Genomic DNA, 22,297 nt, shown 5'->3' on the forward strand with positions numbered 1-22,297 from the left:
TATACTGCTAACAACAACAACAACAACAACAACAACAACAACAACAACAATAATAATAATAATAATAATAATAATAATAGCAAGTCAATTTCTTAATTCTCGAGGTCCAAAATAAATGAACAATGTGTGACCCTTACAAAACACTACAGTTCCCAGAATGCACAACGCGGGCGCGGTGACGTGACGACCTGAAGGGTCGCGCTTTAGTAATGGGACCGACTAACTATCTCCCTTAGGCTCATCAGAGGTGCTACGGCATCTGTTTCAATATGACCATTAAGTAGAACAGAATTAGGTCTGGAACAAAGACGATCTCAGATACGCAGACCAGGGCACAATATCACTCTGACAGGTGGACATCCAGAAAATAGCTAAATGTCCCACACTGATATCATGAATTTGCCATTATTTCACAATTATTATACTAAACTATACTTTTTTTACTTAAATAAATAAATATAGATATACTGGATCCCCCCCCCCGCCCCAACACACAAAAAGAAAAAAGTCACACATAATACATGTATGCTAGTGTTAGATATAAAGAATACAAATAATGTCATGTTATATTGTTATATTGTTATATTGATTGGCACACGTATTGGGAATGTATTTGAATACATATATTTTAATATGTAGCTAAAATGTTGAATGTATTTCAAACATTGGTGAAGGAAATATGTTTTAGCATGACAACAGTTTTCAAATATGTAATGTATTCAATATTAGAGGATCCCTGTGGGAAGAGGAAAAGCTGAACAGGGTGTGTGCCCACACTGGGAGGAGGGAGGCGGACAGACTGGGAGAAAAGCGCCGCCCGGAGGAGCCTTGCCACCCACTGGGTTTTATTACCTACCAGTTTTGGTTATGGATGTTCAAGATTGTATTCTGGACTGATCTGTAAAAAGGAACATAAGAGACTGATATAAGCACAATTGCACTTCTCTTGTATTACTCTGTATTGGTGTATATTGCTTCTAGATATTGTTTAGGGGAACAATAGAAAAAGGTGAAAGTTGCACAGATAGATGGGAAAGGCTGTCAATAGGAGGTAAGGTAGTGAGAGCAGTGGAGACAAGGGTGGAGGGGAGCCATGAAAATGCAAGCTCAAACATTAATAATAATTGAAAAAGTATAAAATTGTAAAAACAATATAAAAGTTCAAAATAACAATAACATTGTAATTTAAATAATAATAATTTAAATAATAATAATAATAATAATAATAATAATAATAATAATAATAATAATAATAATAAAGAAACTAGGCAGTGATAAATAATAAACAGGGTATAATTACTGCTTCTTAACCTGCGTTGTCACTCTCCATGACAGTGACATGCAGTTTCCCCAAAATACATGCTAACTTAAAATAAACATTGAAATAAATAACTGTATGATTAGTCGTGTGGTTTCAAAATGGTGTCCATACTAGTGGTGTATTTACTCAGCATAGCTGGAGACTTGAGATGTTTTTTTAAAGGCAGACACACCAGTAGAGGGTACTGTTGCTCTATGATAAAAAAGAAGACATTATATAAATTCATACAGAAACTTGAATTTGCAACACAATGGCCTTTTCCTGTCATTCCCTGCACTACAGTACTTGTGACAGAGCTTGTTACTGATTCCAGTTATTTCAGACTGGGAATTAAACCTGAAATCATGGTTAGATATTTCTGTATTACAGTAATTCATTAGTTTCTTCTTGCATTCATTAACGGTTATTTAAAAAAAAAACATTACATAACTTTAAGGTCGTTTACAGTTGATGCAATACAGTATTATTTTGATTCAAGGTATACTCCGTTTAACAACATTTTTATACAGCATGTAGAGAAGTATTACATGAATTCAGTGAATAAGCTAATCAGACCAATTAAGTGACTGTGCAGCTCTCACATTTCATTCTGACAGTGTTGTGTGAGGTTTTATTTTGGTTTTAGTTTAGTTTTGACATAATATGATGCAATAAGATATTGTAGAAACATAGTACAATGACCACAATGTTGCTCTACATTGTCTACATTGTATCTGCACATTCCAGTCGGTCTATCTCTGAAAATACATTTATTTTTTTCTGTATATTTAGACAATCTTCAATATAAAATAAGCTTTTCATTCTCTCTATTTTAGTATATTATTCCTGTGGAATGTAATTAAAAAAAAAAAACATTTTATACAATTATTTTATAATGTTTTGACACAATTCCTTGGAGTATACATAATTTGTTTTGCCACAACATCATATTTTTCTAAGTTCACTTTATTACAATGTTGCCACAATGTTATTTGGTTAGCTGGGTGGAAGTTGGATTAGATCAAAACCCAGAAGACATTGTGGCCGTCTTGTAATAGCTTGGTATTTCAGACCCCCAGGCTATTGTTCTGATAGTACAAATAAAATCCTTGATTATTTTTAAACAGATTTTCTTCATAAGGAAATATTCTAAATGGTCCCATTTGTATGTGCACCAAATGTCATTGTTGAACAATTCACAGATTCACTAGACACTTTCTTTCATTAAGCACATTTCTTTCATTAATTATGCATTTTTCTGTGAAAGTAAGAAAACGATGCCTTACAAATTTATATTTGCTTATATTGACATGTTCTGTAACAGCATCTACCAAATTGCACATTTAAAAGAACACTTAATTTAACAGTTTGTGTTGAAACAGCTGACAGCAATTCTCTAGTAAAATAAACAATGACAGTAATGTGTTTTTCTTCCACAGATGTTTGAAAATGCATTAATATGTAGGAAAAACAGTAATGTATTTTGTCTGGTGCAATTTTTGCATGTTTTTGCTAATCATATTTAAACAGAAAATGTGTTTATTTACAATTTTAATATACATTTCTTACAGATTTGTAAAGCACTACATGCGAATTAGAATGCTAATATTTGCAAAATAAACAGATTAGACTGGCAATAGATCTTTGCAGTAAGAACTGTATCATTATAGTTGTACCCCATGTCATGCATGTCATTGTAACACACTGAAAAGCATCAAACGTGGTCCCGGGAGACATCTCTTCACATTACCAGCAAACTAAATCAAGAGAAATGCAACGATCAGACACAGATTGTTTTGCAATACGGCGAAAAGTGGCGACAAGAAAATTACCAGCTGTTATGGTGCATTGTGACCGCCAGGTCATGTTCATGAGGAGTAGTTCTGCACAGAAATTCAGAGATGCACGTTCTTGGAGTGTTTCTGTGTGATGTCCCTAAGCCTCACCCGCAGAAATCTGTGCAGAATTGTGCAGCTCTGAGAAGCTGCTGCAGGAGGCTAGCTGTTGATGTGAGACAAAGAGAAGATGCAGAGATCAAGAGGTACTTGTTAAGCTGAATGACAACTACTGCTGTGCCCTTGTTAGCGGAGGTGAACATCAACATATCATCACACAATGAAGCTGTGAACAGCACTGTCAACACCATAGATATAGAATTCGAGATCGATGCTTTAGCAGTGTCATAAGGACATAAGAAAGTTTACAAACGAGAGGAGGTCATTCGCCCCCTTATGCTCGTTTGGTGTCCATTAATAACTGAGTGATCCAAGGATCCTATCCAGTCTTTTTTTAAATGTTCCCAAACTTTCAGCTTTAGCCACATTGCTGGGGAGTTTGTTCAGATTGTGACGCCTCTCTGTGTGAAGAAGTGTCTCCTGTTTTCCATCATGAATGCCTTGAAGCCCAATTTCCATTTGTGTCCCCGGGTGCGTGTGTCCCTGCTGATCTGGAAAAGCTCCTCTGGTTTGATGTGGTCGATGCCTTTCATGATTTTGAAGACAGGCACTTATCTGCCAGCATTTCTTCAGTTGTACAGGAGTCTGAAGAGATCAACAAAAGGCGACAATTGGTTTTGTTTCTGCTGCTATACATTGACTGTTATTGCTATAAGTGGAAACATTCATCTGTCCAGGAGTCAGTGGAGATGGTCAGTCCCAGATCCTAATCCTTGAGAACATTAACAACACCTTTTTTTTTTTTTTAGGATTTTCATTTGGTGCCATATTATATTAAGTGCCCTGTGCGGGGAGGGTGTGTTCCTTGACTCCAAAACAAGATGGCGGTAGTCTCATGTCACAGCTAATACACCCTATAGCTTGTGACACATGTAATACCTTGCACTTGTCCACATTGAATTTAATCTGCCTGGTGTCGGCCCACAACTAACTTTTATCTAAGTCCCTTTGAATAGCCTGTGCTGCCAAGATTATCTGCTGAGCCACCTATTTTAGTATCATCTGCGAATTTGCTAACTATCCCAGAGTCCAGATCATTAATATACATTAGAAAAAGCAAAGGCCCTAGTACTGATCCCTGTGGAACTCCACTAACAACCTCACTCCAGTTAGAAGCGACTCCTCTAATTGACACCCTCTGTTTCCTATACATCAACCAGTTCATAATCCATCTACCTAATTTCTTTAAGTACTGTTGGAAATATACCATCTGTCCCAGGCCTCCCTCTCTTCATTCCTAATCCTCCTTGATTTCTCCACAGTGTTTGACACCATAGATCACTCCATCTTCCTCTCCTGCCTCGCCAACCTTGGAATCTCTAGGACTGCTCTCGCCTGGTTCATCTCCTACCTCAACGACCAGACCAAGTGACATGACGAGGTTCTTCTTTCCACACCCCAGCCTCTCCTCACAGGCGTACCCCAAGGCTCTGTCCTAGGCCCGCTCCTGTTCTCCCTCTACACTCGTTCCCTGTGCCCCCTCATCGCATGCCATGGTTTCTCTTACCATTTTTACATAGATGATGCCCAGATCATCCTTCCTGTCTTTTCCATTCTCTGACCCTCTCAACCCCTCTCGCATCTCTTCCTGTTTATTCCCCCCCACTCACCTACCGCTGACTTGAACAGACTGCACAGAGTTACCTGCAGACCCTCGTCTCTCCATACATTTTCTCCACACTGCTGCAGTCTTCTGGTGCCAGAAGATTAACCCTGCCTCCTCTCCACTACCTTTCCTCCAGAGCCGCTCCTTCTCATCCCTGGCCCCTAAGTGGTGGAAAGACCTTCCCACTGAAGTCAAACAGCAGAGTCCCTGAACTCCTTCCGGCAATTACTCAAGATCCATCTTTTCAGACAGTTTTGTAATTTAGTCATTTACTCTTCTGGAAGATTGCACTACATTTTGTAATACTATTTGATTTGCTTTACTAGCACATGTATTGTATATTTAGATTTCCCCTATGCCCCCTTTCCCTTGGCCCTTGACTGTTATTTAACATCTTGTCTGCACTTATCAGCTTTTACAATCTAGGATGTAAGACCTTATATGTTGTTTACTGTATCTCATATACACTTGTGTAAATTGGTATTTGTAAAATGTATTATGCCTAGAACTGCATTGTATTATTGCACTTTGTATTGCTCTTATATTTTGTAAGTTACCCTGGACAAGGGCGTCTGCTAAGAAATAATAATAATGATAAATCAGACATTGACTAATGCCTATACTGTATGCCAAAGAAAATAGCAGTGGAATGTCTGACAGATATTGGGATTAAAGTAGAATATTCAATTCTAAGTTTAATGTGAAAACAAAAGGTTAGTTCTACCTATGCTGAAAGAAGTGTTTATGCAAATGGCTACCAGCACTCTGTCAAGTTCAAAGAAGGGGTCTCAGCACAGAAGCAGAGTCCTGTGCCGGCTAAACTGAGATAGAGCTTTCCTGTACATGCATGGTATTGCCATGATCTAATCAAAAGGAAAGACAGACAGACAGACAGATGGAGCACCCAGTAAGTATCTGGAAGCAGAATGCAGTGTGCAGTATTTCAGAAACTGTTCCTTTCAGTGCAAGACATGCTCTTTTTTTCTGTCTGAATATACAATCCAGCTACATTTCCATGATTTCAAGTGAAAATAAAACCCAGACATTTGATGTATCTTTACCATATCTGCCTTGCGTGTCAGTAAATGTGCCTGTTAAAACGTGACTGTACACAACTCTGCAGATCCACATTTGTGTGTGCCAAGCCTAAGTTTAACCACCAGGGGGCATCATTGAAAGTCAGCTGCTGACTTTACTGACTTTACTCAGTCATCCAGTGCACAATACTGCAGTACGTGATGGGACAGATGACCTGTGGGGGGGGGAAACACATCCCAATCAATAAACCACAATGCAAAACACTGCACAAACAACACACAACGCTGCACCATTTTTTCAGAAGGTTGCTGTAAGACATTTCAGAGTTATTCAAAGCTGGTGACTGGATTCTGTTGATCAGAATGAGGGGTCTGGGTTCTGAGCTCACCTGGAAGCAGGGACGTCGCAACGGGGTAGGCAAACCAGGCAATTGCCTGGGGCCCCGAGCTGGAAGGGGGCCCCCAAAGACTAAAATTGGGCCCCCGAGGGGCAACTAAACGGAATACACAGTAGCGACCGCAACACAAACGGGAAAAGTATGCTACCAGAGAAAACACCGTCAGCGCCCACCCCTCCCCCCCTCCCAAAACGGGCCCCGATCAATGGTTGTGCCTGGGGCCCCCAGAGACTCTAGTGGCGCCACTGCCTGGAAGAGAATGTCAGCCCTGGTCTTGGCCAGGTAGTAGGCCTTCAGGCTGTACCAGTAGTTGAGATGCACACATCACTACAAGAGGGCTCCCTCTCAACAACTTTTATATTCATAACATTGTATACTACAGCACTACTACTTTTTATAATAATAATAAATATGGTTCCTATTCTTTTCTTTTCATTATTGTATTTAAATATATTAAACATTTTCTCATAAACAATGTCAATCTCCTGTAGCATTTAAAATATGTACCTTTAATATTGAAAAAGGGACTTTTTTTTTTTTCAATAGACCATGAATGCAGTTCATGTTGATTTTAACCTTCAAGGTACAATTAATGATAAAATCAAAGTCAAATCAAGGGAGAAGGTTATTTTTTGATCCCTACAATTAATATATATTTTTTGTCCATAGAGAAGTCTTTTCAAAGTAAAATCAGTAGGAAATCTAGGCTCATGTATAGAGTATGAACTCATTTAATACAGTACCGTGTCTCTGCAGATCATGATGGTGGTGGCGAACGTGTGGTTCTATGTGCTCCTGTGGGAGGAGGGGGCAGACCGGCCCAGAGAGGCCCAGTTCATGTCAGCCTTGTCTGCAGGGTTGTGGCAGGGTGTGTGAGCATGTGCAGGAGAAACTGCTTCAGAATCCGTCTGTTCACTCTCCTCCCCACATGAAAACTGGAAAACATGGCCTTTGAAAGAGGTTATCCTTGCCCAACCAAGATGTATTAATGTAGGCGACAACATTAAAATAAAAATATACACAATAACAACCGGCCAAATAAATATATGAAATGTTAGATATTTGCTCACATAGTTTGGAAAGATGTTTAAGTTTGTGATCAGGTTCTTCAAACACAGTAACTGTAATAAAGATACAACCTTCCCATACTCATAAGCCATAATAAGGGTCAAACTGGAGGCAGAGTTGTGTGTGTCTTTGTGTGTGGGTGAGTGTGTTTGTGTGGTTTTAGGTGTACAAAATCGGGAGACTCATACTGTGACACTGCCGGCAGTATACTACTGGCACTACCATAATTTAATTTTACTATATAACATATTACTTTGCACAGTATTAGTTCCCAGTTCATTTTTTTAACATAATCATTGAATTAAAATGCAAAAGGACCAGGTAGGCTAAGTCACTTCAAAATTAACATAAACACGTACACATAGTTTCTCTAAAGTGATGCAAGTGTCAAAATATCGATCAACAACTTTGTATCGACAAAGCCACCATTCTAACCCAAGACTGGTAATCTGCCATGTATTTTAAGAGATTTTAAATTCTGTATTCATGTAGGAATCTATATGCAGATACAATTGATATATAAGGGCCATTATATATTACGTAAACCTCCCACACTATTGAATAGTAAGTTTATTTATTTCAGTATTGACATCTAGGTCACCTAAAATACATACATATCTACAATATTTTAAAAATCTAAATGAAGAAATGTATGTTTAATGGCATGGTTTTACAATGGTGACCAAACTACATGTGTTTTTACTCAGCATAATGGGAGGCATCTAACAGGTCTGAGTAATTTCAGTTCCCGAGGACATGATTGCGGCAGCTTTATAGATGTCTTTCATTAAGCAACTGATGAAGAGCTGAGAAAAAACAAGTGATTTGAATTCCTCTAAAAATAATTACTTCAGTTAAGATCTGAGGGGAAACGAAAACCTAAAACCCCTTCAGCCCTTGAGGACTGTAATTGCCCAGCTCTGCTCTGATGAGACAGACGCTGATAGACACAACTGTCACTGATGCTGTTGTACTTAGTTAAAAAATCGAAACATGACATTTATTCATACAAAACTGTATTAAACTTTTTGCAAAAGTTTCCCATAATTCCCTGCACTACATGAGCCAGTTCTCATTATTGATAGCAGTTGTGCAGAAGTTTATTGTGAACATTATTTTCTAGTCTTAGTTTTGCCTCACCATGCACGTAGAATCATGCACCATATTTCTATGTGCTCTTAGTTAATTTTACTGTAATTAGTACTAAAGTCATGTATTGCATTCTCTTGTCCATACTGCACTGTTTCTTTAAATATTTTGTTACAACTGTAAGTCACCCTGGGTAAGGACATCTGGTTAAAAAATAGACAATAACTGTGGTGCAAAACGTAGTTGGAAATTACACTTGAGTAAAAGTAAAAATACTTTATAAAAAACTTACTCCAGTAAAAGTAAAACGTCTCCCATTCAAACAGTACTTTTGTACTTTATCAGACACTTTTTAAAAAAAAGTATCTACATTCAAGTGTACTTAAGTACCAAAAGTAAACGTAAAAATTGTGATTTTAGCAATAAAGTGAATCTGTATGTGTTTTTGTATGACCTATAATTTTATGTTTTAATCCAATATTTTATTTAAACAATTAAGGTATTTTTACTGTTCCTCAATGTTATCCTGAAGAAAACCACGTCCTATAAAAATAAAAGTTATTTAGGCACAGATCTGGAAATGTCTTTCAGTTGTATTCAGTATTAACAAAGGGTAATGTTAGGCTATAAACAAATCAGGCATTGACACATCAGATTATTGATTGAGGTAGGCCTAATCAAATTAAATGAGGCATTTATATAATATTTCCAGTTTTCTTAACATAACTCGCTGTACAAGCTAGCTAGTGCAAAATATAGCAGTTTCTTCTGCCATCGTCGGGCTGTCCTTGAGTGAAACTATTTCGGCTAGGTTTACAGCATAACAAATTTTTAATCTTAGTGAGAATGTTGGCCACTCTCTTTCAAAAACCCCAAAACAGACTCTGAATGCTCAAAAACAGCATTTTATTATCAGAATGATAATTACCAATTACATTTGGTGCCAGAATAAATTTACTTTTCTAGTAGAGATAACCAATTACCATATTTACACATTGAATAGAAATCCATGGTTTCTAAAGCATAACACGTAGGTTCATACACAGTCAGTGGCATAGGTTTGGTTTCAGAATTGGGGGGGGGCATGCCATGCATTTCAAGTCCTCTGTGGGTGGGGGTGTGGTTGCTGAGTTGTGAAGAGGAGAGTGGAGGGGTGGCATCCACTACATCTTTGGAGCCAGCCACACAATATTGGGGGGAACAATTTAACATACTCTCAACATAGGGAGGGACAAATTTTAATGAGTGCAGGACCGAAATGTATTTCAGACTTTAGGATACAATGTATATTTGTATACTATGGCGGTGGAAGGTGGGTGGTTGCTCAGACGAATAAACACTAAACCTGGTTGTTGATGTTTGAAAGTTGTGGCTAACATTCTAGATTTTTGAGTTTGCTATATCCATGAGTTCTAATAACGCATCATAATCTCCGAGTATGGAACCATCAGAGTTCTAGAATGTGTTGCTGTGGAGATACAAATCAAACATTTACTTTGAAGACGAGCAGCAGCATGGTAATATCTTCAGAGTTTAAACAAGAAACAAGGCATGGTATGGTAAGGTTTAAATTGACATTGTACTTATTGTTGCTGTCTAGTTGTGTATGAGATTTGTGTAAGAGGGGGGTTAGAAGCTTTTCAGCATTTTCCTAGGATTCCTGTCATGTAACAGCTGGAATTGTATCTGAACCAACACGAATCTCTTAGATTTCACATCAATGGCTCTCATCACCACAATTGGGAGAATCTAGAAAAATAAATATTTCTGTGAAAACAGAAGAATGCTGTTAGATAAAGGTTGATTACATCACATTTAATTTAGTTTTAATTTAGTTAACAGTTAACAATTAATTTCTGAAGTGGGACAAGCACAACACAAGAATGCAATTCTGATAAATTGTATGAGACTGTTAAGGTCGGAGAAATGAACCAAATTAGCGAGGATGTAGGCTAATCTCTTAGTTACCCAAAACAGCCTTGGAATGCTCCAAAACAGCCTTTGTTGACGAATGCATTTAATTATCAGAACAATCAAAAACTCACTCTTCTGGATCCAACAGAAAATAAAGAACCCATGCTCTGAAATGTTATAACTTGTATCGCTCAGTGCACAGTATTAAGTGCGGCCATTAGTTCATTTCCATCTTTGAGCAGGGAAAGAAAGAGTGATGAAAGTGCTTAATGGGCGAGAGAGGGAGCGCATATAAGGAAAAAATGATTGGCTCACTACACCGCTGGTGATTATGCTAGAGCTTGATTTGCCAAAATTATATCTAGCCAACTTAAAACATGCTAATTCCACGTAGGACTATGTAATTCCTACCTCCAATTATAATAACGGTAACAGGATCTGTGTGATATGTAGTGAAGTAAAAAGTACATTATTTTATATATAATTATAGTGGGGTAAAAGGAAAAAGTAATACAAATACTCAAAAAACGTACTTAAATACAGTAACGAGGTATTTGTACTTCGTTACTTTACACCCCTGGACAATAATAATGAATTGCAGTCCTCAAGTGCTGGGCTTTTTTCAGATTTTTAAACTTATTAAAACCTGGAAAAAACAGATGATTTTTGTACCCTTTGCCATGTAATGACTTCTCATTACTCGGTTAAGTAATTAAGATCCCAGCCCTGCTTTGGCAACTATGAGTCTGACACACCTGTAGATGGTGCTGTTTCACTATAATAGGAATTGAGTCATTTGAATTGCAGTGTCAGTCACAGAATGTGTAGGTACTTTGCATGTCTAAATCATCAGAGACAGTGCTGAGGAACCCTCATCATGGAGTGTCCTCTGAATTGCTTTCTACCTCTAAGTTTAAAGTTTTTTAATTGAACCATTTATGTGAACTGAACGATTGAAAAACCCAGAGTGTCAGTCCTCATTCCCTCTGACAAGACACAGACATACACCAACTACTCGGCATAAAAATAACAAGAAAGCCTCTTCCTTTATTATTCAGGTTATTGCTTGCTTTAATTTCTACATCTTTTTGGGTTGAGATAAACAATAATAAAATACAATCAAAATAAAATGAAATAAGGTATGATACAATGAGATACACCCACACCTTTGCCCTCCACCCACAAATGTGGCATCCCTAAGATACAGCCCACAATCACAGAGAGAGAGAGAGACAGCACTGCACACCTACTGCCTGGACAGCTCTAGACAAAGACCATGCTGAGAAGTGGGATTCATAATTTACCCCATAATACCAAGATGCTTTAGGTAGTTTAACATTCACAGATTGAGGATATTATGATCATATCCAGTGTGGGAGCATGGAAGCCTCCCTGTAAAATAATACTGTGAATTATTATTATGGTATCAATTGTTTGTTTTTAAAATAAGGGTTTAACATTTCCAGTATATATTGCTTCTGTTTTGTTGTTGTTTGATTTGTTTTGATGCTTAACATTTTGAAACTCCTTATTTTATTTTATTTTTAATACTCTCCCTACTTGGAATCGCCAGCTCGGCTCCCCACTACGACTCTTGTTGTAATGCAGGAGGAATGTAGGAAGCTAACACATGTTATTTGAAATGTGTGTTGCGAAGCTGTTGGCTTCCTTTCACACTAAGAGTCCAGTGCTAACAGCCGAGCTGCGGCTCTGTAGGGAGGACTAATTCAGCTGATAATACTGCCAGGTACCCACGAAGTCCTGGTTGTGCTGTTATGCAACAAGCAGAGGACACCCCCTGGGCAACTCAAGACCAGTCACCCTTCCCTGGCAAGTCCTCTTCCAAACACATGCCACCTCATGCCAAATCCTGGACACAGTTGGCTATAATAATAACATATTGAGTATCTGAACCAGTGCTATGTGGGCTCAACTCCCATCATTCAAACAGTGGCCTGATCAATATCGCCATGCTGGTCCGAGAGGCGTGCCGCAGACTGCTGATAGTCAGACTCCATGACTCCATGAGTTGTGGAAGAGAAATTATAGATTTGAAACATACCGGGCTTCATTTTTGCAGTGTGGGGTTATTGGGTCATGTTGAGAACCCTACTGAGCTAAATGAGGAAGAGTGAGACCTTCTATCCCTCCTCCTCCCCCACCACTCTGCACAACAGTGAGCATATTGTTAGATTTATAATAATAACTATTATGATTATTATATTTATTAATGAAATGGTGATCAAAATTGTATAAAAAGTGAAATATGATATTGATCTTTGTTTATTGGTTAAAGTTTGGGGGTTGGGGTTCTCTGTTTATGATGTTATTGATAAAGAGAGAGAGCTGTGTGTCAGATAGGGTTGGTTTGTCTGTTTTGCTTGGGATCCTGTGGTTAGGTTTTTTCTAGGGAGTTGTTTAATCTAGGGTCTGCTTTTTGGATTTGGATTTTTAACTTTTCTGGGGGGACAGCCAAGAAGAGGTTTTGAAGATTGGGTTTGTAGGATGGGGTTCGGGTTAGGGTTAGGGTGAGTTGGTAGCTTAGAGCCTTGGTTTGGGGGTTAGGTTTAGGATTAGGGTCATGGGGTCAGAGGCCTTGGTTTGGGTTGATGTAATGAGATGAGGATTTATGATGAGAATTATTGGGGGGGCTAGCTTTGGGATTAGGGTTTGTGGACAGGAGTTGAGAGTTGGAGCTGAAATTAAGGGATCTGTTAGATTTGAGGGGTGAGGTTGGGGTTTGGGTAAAAGGGGTCGGTAGGGCTTTGTGAGATAGGGTTTAGGGTTAAGATCTGGGTGAGTAGGTTGCTTGGGGCCTGGGTTTCTGCAGTATAAAATTGGGGATTGGGGATCAGGGTTTTGGGGCCTAAATTGGGGATTGGGGTTTGTGGACAGGAATTTAGGATTAGGGTTGAAATTAAGGGATCTGTTAGATTAGAAAGGTTAGGGTTAGGGTTAGGGTTTGGATTAAAGGGTTGGTTCAGGTTACTGAAATAGGGTTTAGGGTTAAGATTTGAGTGAATGGGTTGTTTAGGGCTTGGGTTTTAAGGTTAAGTTTAGGGCCGGTTCTGAATGTGTTAGGGATGGGTGGTGGAAGTTGTTTTTTAAGAATCTTTAATTCAGGCCCTGCGGATAGACAGTTCAATTTGTGGATCCAGTGTCTCTCTCTTGTTTCACGTTGGGTAGTGCTCCAGCTGTAGTTGGTTTCTAGTCCCGTGACTGTAATCTGTTGTATAAAGTGTTGGATTATGTGTGTGTGTGTGTGTGTGTGTGTGTGGCCTTTTGTTTCCTGATATTGTAGATGTGTTGGGAGATTCATGTGGTAATAGTTTTTAGTTTCTCCTATGTACATTAGATTGCAGGTTTTACATTGGATAAGGTATATCATGTTTTGAGTTGTGTATGAGATGCCTGACTAAATATTTTATGTGTTTTTGTTTATTGCAGCTGGCGGAAGTAGGCGGGTTTGGACTTGGGTTTCCGATTCATTTTATGGCATTTGCTGTGGATTCATAGGTCATGTAAACTTTTATTTTTACGGAATGCGGATATTATTTTGTGATTTGGGAGTTTCTGGTTTTCTTGTTATTTTAGAAAATTTAGTTTAATGGAATTGTTGACTTTGACTGTGTAATGTGAGTAGGTGGTGATCAGGGGTATGATGATTTTATTGTCTTAAGTTTTGTGTTGTTGGAATGTTCCTGAGAAAGGTTCTGTTGTAGCCTCTCCGGGTTAGTGCCTTAAATAGTGTAGTGGTAGCTTTTTCAAACTCTGTATGTTCTGTACAAATACGGTGGAATCGTAACAATTGTGATTTGATGAGACCTCTGAACATGTGCTTAAGGTGAAAACTGTGTTTGTGTAATAGTGCATGAGTGTCCGTTTCTTTGAAAAAAACTTTGGTGTCTAATGTGTTGTTGTTCAAGAACTGTGGGCCTTTATAAGTGGAAGTGTGTAAGAAATTGATGTGGGTCTCATGGATAGTGCTTGTTACTGTAATGTTGGCATGTTGGTGATTGAGTTTATGGATGAATGTGTTAAATTCTGTTGATGTATGGGTCCAGATATGTCATCAAGATATCTGTAATAAAGAGTAAGTAATAGAGTGCATTGTTTCATGATGGTTTGATCTTAATCTGCCATATAGATGTTAGCGTAGGCTGGTGCAAACCACTTGCCCATTGCTGAGCCTTTTATTTGGAGATAGTATTCTTTGTTAAATTTAAAGTCATTACGTTCTAAACTAGTTTGTAATAGTTGTAGAATTTGATCATCTGGCCTGTTGTTGTCCGGATATTGTTTAAACCAATTTGAAATTGTTTGTAATCCTGTTGTTGTGTCTATGTTGGTGTAAAGGTTTGTAACGTCTAAGGTAAAAAGTCAGGCATCTTATTTTATTAATGAAATCATTAGTGTCCTTGATATAGCTGGGGTGTTTTTGGGAAATGGGGTTGAGGAAATAGACTATGTATTCTGCAATTTGGTATGTTTCACTATTGCAACCTGCCTGATACTATGGGTCTACCTATTGGAATTTAATGTGTGATGGTCCATGTACGTGGGTTTTTATGGATTTATGGTAATAGGTAAAATTGTCTGGGTCTGGGTGCATTGCTGCCCAGTAGATATTGTGTTTGTTTGTTGTTGATGTACTGTTCGTGTCTGAGTGTTAGTAAAATGACTTGTATGTAGGTTTGATTTTGTAGATAAATCGTTTCTTGTAGTTGTTGGTAATATTCCGTGTTATGTAACTGTCTATATGCTTCTATTAGATATTGTGTTTGATGGTTTTGGTAGAAGGTTCAGAAAGCACTGCAAAATATCAAACAAATGCCCACTATAAAATTTGTCTTTTTGTGTTATTCTGTATTTTATATTTATCTATATTATGTAATGATTAGTTGTTTTATAATAAAGCTGAATGTATACTCAAATGTAAATATTTCAATCAAACGATTAGAAATTACAGAAATGCATTTAGTTTTACAGAATACTTCTGTCTGTGGCTATATACATAGTTACATACATACATAAACACTTGCATCATACATAAACTCATGATGCTGCATTCCTGTCTTTCCCAAGAAAGCCCTGGTTTGAATAACAACAACAGAGGTCTGTTCATGGGTATCCTGGGAACCTTTGATTTGAATAAGCATAGCTCCCTGTCCCCAAATCCACAACTACCTATTGTGATTCCCTCCCAGTTTACTCTCACAGACAGACAAATAGAAAGACAGACAGACAGGTGTATGCAAGGCTATCTACATTAGCCAATCACTGTTAGGGAGGTCAGCCCAAAACCCCCATGCCATTTTCTCTCACCCTCACTCTCTCTCTCTCATTCTCATTCTCACAGGTTCTTCATTTTCCATCCACCCTCTCTTTCTGAATTTTAAGATCATGTCTTCCCACATCTTCTTTCTGCAAATCTTTTATATTTGTTTTTCTTCTCTACCTCCCCCCACCTCTCTCTCTCTGTCACTCCCCTCTTGCTCTCTCTTCACTCTCCTCTTCCTCTCTCTCAGTGCTGGGCTGTGTCAGATCTTGCTGGGTAGTCAGGGAGCGCTCTTCATGTGTCATAATCCCTGACCCTGGCTGGAAGAGCTCCTGCTGGTCAACAAGAGTGCTGCTCTCAGAGACTGTTGTTGATTCTGTGGAGACAGGAAGTGATGTCAGAGTCACACTAACACCGCCAGTTAAGCACACACATCCCATTGTGGAATGAACAGGGAAACTGAAAGAAGGCAAATCTGTCAAATCGACAATTCAGTGATTACTCTTCATCTTTTTGTAGTTGCATGTATTGTTTTATTGGTTGAGGTAACAGATTTGGCTTCTTAAAGGGGAATATGGTTTCACAGCACATGTAGTCCTGCAGTGCATAACAGTAAACAGGACAAATCTCATCCCAGTATGAATTGCCAGTGTTAAATACAGCAGACAGGCTAGTTCCCTCTGTGACATATACAGTATAGTCATAAAAAAGAACAATAATACTGAAAGATGCATGTGTTCTCAAGACTTAGGCCATTAATCATAAGACATTGCACCCCAAAATGTCTGTTTATTTGTTATATATTCCATTTATATGGCATTTTGTATTCCAAAAGTGACTTCCAAGTAGTAGAGTACTCACTTAATTTGCTACTGCAGCACATGCTGACGAAACAGCGCCCCTGTCATTGTAGTAGACAATGATTCAAACTGAAATTTCTGCCTTAGAAGAGTGCTGCAACTGGGCCATCAATACCATTGTCAGAAGCCACCTGGCTTCCAAGTTCCTACCAGGCCAAGCCTGGGTTTAAACAGATCAGGTTTGTTGTATAGGAGTTGTATAGCTTCCAGTTTCAATTTATAACAAGTCATCCACCCTTTGCCGGATCAAAGGACCTCTGTGCCAAAACATTGGTGATTCTACTGTAAGTATTAATAACCAGAAATTTTAAACTAATGTACACAGACTATGCCATGGTTCAGATGAAGGCTGCCTACATCTACATGCCTGTATGGTTCATCAGACATTCTCATGAATGCAAGCTGAACGGTCGATTTCCTTCATATAGTACAATGTGAGGAGCTATGCCCAGCTTTTGCCTGACAGACCTTAACATTATACATCATCATCTGCTGTCATAGGTGATTTTTTAAACTTGTTTGGTAAAAGTTAATATGGAATCACTTGCCAGATATCAGGCATTTATGCAGAGAGCATCATTCCCAACTGCTAGACAGTCACCTCTCAAGACTGCAATGCTCCTGACAGCAACCTTGACACCCCCCACCTCAACCCTGCACATTTGTAAACTTGAATCTTGAATGTGACTCTGCTAGATTTATATTAAACAAAAAAAACAAAAAAAGTCAGGTTTGCCAAGAAAACCTGCCAAGTAAGATACTCACTAATTGTTCTTGTAAATCATGAGATCCTGTTGTGTTTCTTTGCTTTATTACATGTTGGAGATCCAGTTTTAAAGAATGAAACAAAAAGAAATGAAGAAAACAAATGCTACAGAATCTTAATAGTGACATTGATATAAAGTAAATAAAGTTGATATTTCAGTTGGAAAGATAGACAGTTCTAGACATACCATATCATGATATATAATGCCTTTCTGTGAGGTGGGAGTGGGGGGTGGATTCCAACTTTGTGCTCACTAAGTGGTTAGAAATATAAAACTCCAGATCAAAGCAGTAAGGAGTGTGTGGCATCAGTGTATGGTGTATATTTCTCCCACTCAGGGAGTGTTTTATAAAGACAGTGTGTTTGAGAGCTTCTCCTAGTCAGGGACCCCTGTCCTAGCTGGGCTGTGCGTCTCTGGACAGCAAGGTTCCCGGGCCGCCCCTCTCACCCGCCAGGCTGTCTGTGGGGACAAAGGGGCTTTCATCCCGTTGCTCCACCTCTGGGGGGCCATCCTCACTCTCCGCCCCCTCTGGGGGGTCCTCCAGGGGGGGGTATGCACCCAGAGATTGCATGTGGATTTGAGCCATCCGCTGTACAGCTGCACGCACACACAAACAGACAGACAAGGCAGACATAGGGACAAAGGGTCAGAGGGACAGAGGGAGATGTTTACCAGGCTTTCACACCATGACCTGAGTGTGCTTCACATGTGCTTTAGCGGAACGAGGGAGGAAACACCTTTGTGCTGAGCAGTGAGGTATCCCTGACACAGCACACTCACAGAAGTGACTGTCAGATGAGTTTAATCATGCAAGCAGACAGAGACACAGACCACACTGGTATTCAGCCCATGTTTGCAGCACAGCTGGTGACATACTGTCAATAGCTTGATACTAATGCACCCAGCAAACCTGGGACAAACAGTTGTTTTGATGTTTAATTTGTACATAAGAGTTTAAATATTGAAATAAATGTATAATTAATAATTTACAGTATTATTGTTTTCTAGTTTTAAATAGAACTTGATAATGTTAAAATACCAATAAATAGATTGAACAAATACAATAAAACTGCTCTCTTAAGAGCAGTAAGTATTATTAGAAACTTATGAAAGGCTAATGACAAGAAACCATCAACAAAAACTGAAATGAAAAAACACATGGTGTTTTTAGTTTGGGGTTATGAAATAATCATGAAACCCAAAAATGAAGAAAATAATAGTGAGCTCAAGACATTTCAATATGGTATACATTCCACAGAGCACAAGCACAAACACTTCAAAATGGAGTTGAATACAAGCACTGCAATGATTCAGAAACACAGAGGTCAGAACAAAAGGCAGACTGTTATCTACTGTCAAGAAATGGTGGGCTTCAAAATAATTGATCAATCAACCAACATAAGGATAAACAGACACACAAACAGGCAGACAGACATTACTGATCTCTTTGTCTGTCTTTCTAGTGAATTTTGTATGAAGACAGTTTGCGATACAGACAAGCATTCTGTTTCTCTCGCTCTGAACTGATTTATGTTTTATGGGTATACTGTTGCAAAAGCATTGCCCAAGGCATTGTGTGCAAAGGTTTTATAGTCCTTCAGTTTATAGTAGATTATAAAATAAGATAGACATTTGTTTAGTGTTTCTGTTCAATACATACTGTTGTACGCAAAATAGTACTAAACCTGTAAGTACTGACAAAACAAAACAAAACAAAGGTTATATAGTAACTTGTGTATTTTTTATCGTATTGTAATATATGCATATTAGACAAATTAAGTCTTACTTAAGTTGATATAGATGCTATTTATATGGCTAAAATTAACAGTGTACAAAACTTCTAATGCAGGGGTCTCTAATCCTGGTCCTTTAAAGTCCCAGGATCCAGCAGGTTTGGTAGGTAACCCTTAAACTACTATAAATTACAAAAACTTGGAAACAGTTAATTCTGATCAATTAAACAGGGTTGTGTTATGGTCAATCCAATGATGCTGTTGTACCCTTGAGCAGGTACTTCACTTAGATTGCTCCAGTAAAATACCCAGCTGTATAAATGGGTACAAATGTAAGTCGCCCTGGATAAGAGCATCTGCTAAATGACAAATACTGTAATGTAATGTAATGTAACAAGGGCCTTGTTTAATTGATCAATAACTAACATGTGATCCATAATTATAGACATTTGTCATTTATCGCCACATAAAAAAAAACCTAGATCGGAGATCTCCGTAGGAACAGGACTAGAGAACTACTGGTGTTCTCCTGTCCATGGCTGCCAAGCCCTGGTCGTGAAAAAACACAATGTCTTCTTGTTACCTTTCAATTTAAAAATAACTCCCAAAGGGAGCTATGGGACATTGCCTATGCAATGGGAAGTGGTGAAAACGCTGTCACTCATATTGTTAAATCAGATTTTAATCGGTCTCTATCCATGGTCAAAATTGATCTAGCAGTCATTCAGCTTGTCGTGTCCACATAGATGGGAGACACCAATATCTCCTTTCCTTCATTCAGTAGAGTCTCTATACCCTGTTAGGCTCCCTGGTCCTGAACTGTTTGGCTGCCAGTTGAACTCGGGCCTTTGGCGGCCACTGGTCCTGGTGATGTCTCCAGTCAATATTGTGGTTTCCAGTTGAGCTTGGGCTCCAGGCAGTGTGTCTTACTTCAGTTTAGTTGTGGCCCTCTTCAGTGGTCCTGGCAATTTAACTACTGATCTTTAGACCCAAGATGACTCCTGCTCCTGGTCATGTGTCTTTTTATTCAGTTGAGTCTCACAGTTCCCCTTGGGTTCCCAGTTCCTGATGACATTGACCCCCAGTTGGGCATCAAGTGGTCCCTGCTCCTGGGGAGGATGCCATAGCAGGGCCTCCAACAGAATAAGCTCAGAAGACACCTGCACCTAAGGGGCCAGCACAGGTAAGCATCAGCAGGATCAGCGCAGACAACATGTTGTGTGGGCATGAGGCCCGCGAATTCAGACATCTGGCTGGTTAAGGCCGAAACGTCTGACCCATGGGACTCTTCATAGCATCTATTCCGAAATTGAGCAGAGCGAGAGCAAGAGCATGAGTAAGATCATGAGTGAGAGCAGAATCTCTTGCTCGTTCGTGGAGTGCGTCTGCGATGGGGAGCCCCTGTTGACGGTGGAGTAGAGCTGGCCAGAGAGGTTGAGAAGTGCGAGCGAACTTGCACTGCCAGCACCCAGAGAAGCACAAGGGCACACTGTAGCACAGCAGACCACGCTTAAGGCCTGGTACTATGAAGTGAGATGCAGAAACCTGCAGGGAGACTGGCCGCGCCCTATCTGTTCCCACTCAGAGATAGAGCAGTCCTGATCGCATCTGCAGCAGCGGACTAGATTACTGGCAGGAAGTCTAGTGTGGTGTATTAAGGTCTGCGACTGTGTCTCAAATATACAAGCAAAGAAGAAACAACCTGTGGATGGAAATATCAGGTGTTCCTACTCAGTGGCTGGTGTCTTCACAGAAAGAATAGCACAGGACCCTGTACTCACCACCACTGAATCCCCAGTCTACAGGGGCCGGTTGCACAAAAGGTCTTAAATGCTTTTAAGACAATTTTTTAGGTCTTAAATTCAAGCCCAAAATAAAAAGGCCTGTTTCACAAAACAAAATAAAATCAGTTTGGTCTGAAATTTAAGTCATTTGTTAAGCCTACCCTACAGGAGGCTTAAATGGCGAAAAGGTATCTCTTGCTATATAAAATGATAAACTGGTAATTCTGAATTATTAAATTAAAGGATATTTCATCAAGAGAGGATATTTAAGAACAGGCAAAAGCCTTTTTGTATAAATAATTCAGAAATAACACAGGAGAATGCACAATCTCTAAAAAAAATGTTTCAATACTTAATTACAAAGTAATGGAAGTTTGACTAATAATAGTTGCAACTATGTTGGTTTCATGTCAGTGCGTGCAACGGTCTTATCTCAAGGTCTTACGTAAGTCCACTTACACTAAGGCTATGACTTATTAAAGTAAGACCTTTTTAGTGCAAACGGCCCCAGAGCCCTGGAGATGGTCAGACAAAGTGGTACGAAGGAAAATAATCTAAGGGAAAATCCATACCCTGAAAGGGAATGGACCAGGGAGGTTTCTTGGATGAATGGAATATCTGACAATTTTTCTTCCAAAGAAAAAAGGGGCACCTTTGCAAAAGGAAATATGGCTTCTCCAGCACACAGATGCCTGTCAGCAGTTTTGATACAAGGCTTCAGTGCTACCTTTACAGTTGAAAGGTAAGATACCTTGGGAACTATTTGGAATTGAAAGATACATTTTATTAACTTAATTGTTAAAATTTGTGGGCTTTGTTTGTAAAAATGACCATGTGTTCAAGGTATCCAGTCTTAAATTATTTAAAGAGACCTATAAAACCTGCAGGAGTATGGCCTCTGAAAACAGGGTTGGCCACCACTGCTTCCAAAGAAAGAAAAGAGAGAGAGAGAGAGAGAGAGAGAGAGAGAGAGAGAGAGAGAGAGAGAGAGAGAGAGAGAGAGAGAGAGAGAAAGAGAGGTGTGTGTGACACTCATGGTGGTATGTCCAGAGCATTAAACTGTATCTGCAATCCTCAGTGTGTGTCACTGGGCAGTGATGGGGCTGGGATTCACAGAAATTGCCAGATTTCCCAACACAGACCCATAATGTCAGCACACCTCAGACAGATCAGGTTTCTTTAGTTGCCAATGCAGCAGGAATAAATATATCACGCTCAGCAGCAGCAGTGTAAAAACAAGTTTAAAACACATTTCATTTCTTAATTATCATCAATTTACAGGAACATTATCATTCATATTAAATGCTCCTGTTTTTTTGTTTGTTGCAAAATTAAGCACTGCCTAAATAGAAGTTTATTTTCCACATGTAATGTCCTTTCATAGTGTTCAGTTTTCTTTGTGTGTATTTTTGTTATACATATCTTCATAAACTTGTACTGTTCTCACCATTTCCAACGTTTGCTGTTGGTAGTTGGATGGCATGGCAGAAGGGGACCCAGCTGTGGGA

The 22,297-nt window shown here is 39.0% G+C and overlaps 1 protein-coding gene across 1 annotated transcript in view; it reads right to left on the bottom strand.

Annotated features, from left to right (window-relative positions):
* Nucleotides 1–11,388: 11,388 nt before the first annotated feature.
* ppp1r1b (protein phosphatase 1, regulatory (inhibitor) subunit 1B) overlaps nt 11,389–22,297 on the bottom strand; it is a 39,182-nt gene continuing 28,273 nt past the window's right edge. Inside the window, exons 4-5 of the mRNA XM_066698929.1 lie at nt 17,720–17,869; nt 11,389–16,021 (exon numbers count right to left, since the gene is read on the bottom strand). Coding sequence (XP_066555026.1) covers nt 15,849–16,021; nt 17,720–17,869 — 323 coding nt within the window. The 3' untranslated portion in view covers nt 11,389–15,848. The remainder of the gene's footprint in view (nt 16,022–17,719; nt 17,870–22,297) is intronic.

This window comes from Amia ocellicauda, chromosome 3, assembly GCF_036373705.1.
Source record: "Amia ocellicauda isolate fAmiCal2 chromosome 3, fAmiCal2.hap1, whole genome shotgun sequence".
Lineage (NCBI taxonomy): Eukaryota > Metazoa > Chordata > Actinopteri > Amiiformes > Amiidae > Amia > Amia ocellicauda.